This window comes from Hipposideros armiger, unplaced genomic scaffold (genome assembly GCF_001890085.2).
Source record: "Hipposideros armiger isolate ML-2016 unplaced genomic scaffold, ASM189008v1 scaffold_98, whole genome shotgun sequence".
Classification (NCBI taxonomy): domain Eukaryota; kingdom Metazoa; phylum Chordata; class Mammalia; order Chiroptera; family Hipposideridae; genus Hipposideros; species Hipposideros armiger.
In genome coordinates, this window is record NW_017731448.1 from 2,631,319 (window position 1) to 2,635,821 (window position 4,503).

A 4,503-nucleotide genomic window follows, 5' to 3' on the forward strand; every position below is an offset into this window, starting at 1 on the left:
CAGCTCCTCTTTTCCTACTTGAACAGAGAGATTTGTTTATTTGGCTTAACTGGAGTCAAAGCTAATGGTTCTGATGGCTTTGAATAACCACAACTCATTTTCCAGATTTCTATACAGGGACTGAAACTCACACTTTGTGAAATAAGATAAAGGAAAAAAAAAAGACCTCCATTAAAGAATTTACCAGAACATACTCATCATTTAGACATTCGCTTATGCTTCTTCGAAAGCTAATGATCAGGAATGACACGGTAACTTTTTCCTGGAGCACAATCTACATTTGCTTAGTGGTTGCAAATTAAATCATTAACCTGAATGTTCACTAAGTATTTAGAAAAACAAAACACTTTGGAATCACTTACTGATTTACACATACTTTTAATCTAGAAAGAAAAGAATGGATTTCAGGACTGATTGAGTTAGGAGAGGAGGTGGGAATGAGTGAGGAAGGTAGAGATGAGGCATAAACAGAATGACAAAAAGGAGAGGGACATTTACTGATCTCATGGCAGTAAGAGTCTCAACTTCCCTATTATAACATGTCTCCCCAAGCCTAATCTCCTCCCTTAAGTGGTCCCTTAATGGCAAAATAAAATGGAATGACTACATGTTCAAGGATTAGATTATGACGAGTCATGCCAACAAGGAATTTCTCTCCTCATTCTAAAGAAGAATGACCCCAAGATTTGGAGGAATTGGGCAAGGTCACAGTAGCTAAGTTGAAGCTGGAATCAAATTTCCAGATTCCCAAGTCGATGCTCTGGGCTCTGCACACAAACTTCCCCAAACTCCAATGTGCACGCAATTGATGATTCAGTAGTTACAGGAGGAACCCAAGATTCTGCACTTTTGACAAGCTCCCAGGTAGTGCTGCGGCCACTGGGCCTGTATTACAGGGAGTAGCAAGACTCCACCCCATTTCACCTGCTAAAGTTAAGTCTGGGGAATAATTTTGTTGTTGTTGTTGTTGTTATTTTAATAAAAAATGTGTTTTCCAGGACAAAAGAAAGTGAGATTACATATGAAATACTGAAGTTTTAAACATTCTAATAACTCAACACTGTTTGTAAAACCTAAGGACGGTTATCTTTACACGGTGGTGTCAACTGTAAGATATACTTAAATTGCAGATTTTTAAAGTATACACAAACACAAGTGTTTTATAGTGCAGCAATCTCTCACTGCAGGCTATGGATATGCACTGATTTATAATTCGAAATATACCTACCATATCTACATAGCACTAAATCTACTAAAACGGTCTTAATTCCATCTCCTTTGATGATAGAAGATACTATGTCCAGGTGCGTGTCTCACTTCTTTGAAATTGGACATTTTAGATGAGAAAGATGGCACTGACATATCAAATACCAACAGGCTTATCTGCATAGATTTTACCATTCTATAACACAGTAGAACAAAGTTGACCATACCCAGTAACATGCATTATAACCCTATTTAGGAGAGCCCCAGGGTAAGTGGGGGAGAAAACGTTTTCTTAAGTTCTTGTTCCTTCTAGTTCTCTATTTTTGCCTTGCCTATCCCAAGAATCTCCAAGTATTTGAAGAGAGCTGATGTAAACTAAACACAATGTGTCCCCTCCAGCCAAAACGCAGTCAAGCCTCCCGAAGCTTCCCATTGGTCCCCTTGAATCAGCTGAGCCCGAGAGGTTTTCCCTCTAAAACGTTCACAGTGTATCTAAATCTGATCCCAGTAAAATTTCACTTCAGCTGAAGTGAAAATGCAGAGGTAGCATTTACGGATAACAGCTGGAGAACATTAGTTCTCTGTCTCTCCTTTTCTCTCCCAAGGGTTGAAAACTCTGCTGTTCAGACAGGAAGTCGTCATACACCACACACTGTACAATACGAGAACGCTGGGATATAAGAACAAGTTGCAGAGGATGGGGGGGGGGTATGGAAGGGTTTTCTTCAAGAACACAGGGCAGGGACTCTGTGCGCCTCTTGGGGTGTCCTTTCCTCCCACGGGGTTCGGCTAGCATAATGCATGCACACCCAGAATTGACAAGCACACACTTCACTCCCTGAAAGCTTTTCAATAACTCCAAGTAAGCAGGCTTAAGCTCTCATTTTTCCACAATTTTTAAAAACATGAACTCCAAGAAGTTTTGGGGCGAGGCCAAGATTCTCCAATAATCTTTTTTGGCATACTTTCACATTTGCTATCTAAAAAGACAACCTTTTATCTTTTTAAAACTGGAATTGTAAAAAAAAAAAAAATCTCTCTCGCCTAACTGCCCAGAATAAGGAAATATATGTACTTCACATTCACATATATGTGGAATTCAAAACATGATGATCTGGGAAAGAATAATTTAAACAAAAGTCCTCGTAGATATGATTTTGTAGGGTCGGTTTTTTGCTGTAATTTCACAAAGCTGCTGGGAACGAACGCGGCCACAAACACGGAGACATCCACATTCCGTAGCCACAGTTCAAAGTTTTGAGCAGGACGATAGGAGTTCCCCAAACACCACATGCTGAATAGCCATCCTGCATTCCTCCCCGTCTGCAGGCGCTGGACCCCGTTTGTAACCGCCTGTCCTCTGGGGGCGGGCTGTAAAACCGACCCTGTCTCTTCCACGCCCCTCCAGCCAAGCTCACGAACGACCAACCTTCCTCACTTTTGAACTACGTAAATGCCTTTGCCATATGCATATCAAGGGCATGCTGTTAATCAACCGGGTGACAACACCACAAGCTTGATGCAAAGAGGGGGAGGAGGGGCGAGGGGGAAGCCAACCCACACATCCATCATCCTTTTAGGAGTAGGTGGAGTTTAAAGTTTCTCCAACTTCCAAGTTCCCACTTGACAGGCAATATTTCTGTGCAATTCCCAGCCCCACGAACAGATGGTCCTTTGCCTGTCTTGAGCCCCGAGCGAGGCCAGACAAAGCCCCCCGCCATCCTCACCCTCCGGGGCCCAGAGGTGATCAGCTTCACGAAGCTGTCAGCCCGGGATGGGGGTAGGGGGGCAGTGAGCAGAGTATGGAAACTTAACTACTTCTTGCAGAAGTTTTCCCTGCTACAGGAGAGTACAGTGGACGGGAGCACAAAGGCCTGGGAAAGTTTTCACTGCGTTAATTTTGAAAACCGTCTTCTGCCATCTGCCAAACCATCGTCCTAACCCTCAGATGCCCGGGGAAGGAAAGTTGAGGCACATGCGTTCAGAAACATGGCAGCAATGCAACTTGAGCCGTCCCAAGGACAACCTGGGAAGTTGCTTAAGGGGACCCACCCCCGCGGTGGGAAAGTGTCCTCCAGGCGCCGGAGCACTCCGTGCCAAAGGGGAAGGTGACGGCCCTGACAGGGTGCCAAATGGGTGTGCGCCACGGCCGCGGACGAGAGCCTTCCTGCCCAGATGGGAGGGCGAGGAGCAAGGGGGTGGGGAGGGCGAGTCGGGAGCGCGGGGACGGGCGGCCCACTCACCCTCACTGCCGTACTGTTTGCCATTGTTCGCGCCCATCCTGCCGCCGTCATGCCCGCCGTCTCCCGGGACACTCCATAGCTGGGGCGCACCGCCTGCGCGCTCCGCCCGAGGAAAGCCCGCCGGACGGGACCGTTAGCCGCGCATACCCCACACTCGGGGGCCGATGTCCGGCCGGGAGCGGCCCCCGCGCTCGGGTGGAAGGGGGCGCTCCGTCCCCTCCTGGCGCCCCCCGATGGCTCCGGGTGGGGCCGGGGGTGGCCGCCGCTCTTAGAATCCGCGCTCGGGGCCGGCGGGGACAGCGCTGCGGAGAGCCCGCGCCCCGGGGCCGCCCAGAGGCTCGCCGCGCCGCCGCCGCCGGTTCCCCATCCGATCGCCCCGGTCCCCCCGCGGCGGGCGCTGAGCCGCGCTCCCCGGCGTGGCCGCCTCCTCCGGGCGCCCCTGCGCGCTCACGGCTGCCCCCGGGGAGGGCGCGGCGGCCACTTGTTGCGAGTGCCCTGAGCGAGCAGAGACCTACTCGCGGCCCGGCGTCGCTCGCCCGCGGGCCGGACTTTTGTTAGCGCCAGGCGCCTCCTCTCGCCGCCCAGCGTCAATCACAGCTGGAGCCCCGGGGAGGAAGGCCGGCCCGGAGATGCGCGGCCTTTTAAAGGGGCAGCGCTGCTTTTCGGGGCTCGGGCTGCCGGCCGCAGCCTCCACGCAGGCCCTCGCGCCACCCGCGAACCGCTCCGAGCGAAGGAACGTGCTCTTGGCTCGGTTTTACTATTGTTCTTTTACAGGCTTGGCCCCCAATTTGTAAGGCGAGCTTCCAGGCGTCGTTTGAAATCCCCTGACTTGGCCCGCAAATGAGGCCTATTTTAGGTGTGGGGGCATTCAAAATAAACATGCCTGAGAGTCTGATTGTGTCTGGCCATTTCAGGTACACAGGCTGTCATCCCTTGGCTCCCACATCTGGGGACAGGGGCGGAGAATGGAGGAGCGCGGGAGGCAAAACGTGAGGGGAGCTTAGCAGGGAGCCACGACAGAGCCACAGCCAGTCACCGCCCCGGTGCGGGAGGT

General features: G+C 50.8%; 1 protein-coding gene across 1 annotated transcript in view; it reads right to left on the minus strand.

Moving 5' to 3' along the window:
* The window catches only part of FBXL7 (F-box and leucine rich repeat protein 7), a 362,973-nt gene extending 358,989 nt beyond the window's left edge, over positions 1-3,984 (minus strand). Inside the window, exon 1 of the mRNA XM_019646216.1 lies at positions 3,450-3,984. Within this exon, the coding sequence (XP_019501761.1) occupies positions 3,450-3,486 (37 nt within the window). The 5' untranslated portion in view covers positions 3,487-3,984. The remainder of the gene's footprint in view (positions 1-3,449) is intronic.
* Positions 3,985-4,503: the final 519 nt, after the last annotated feature.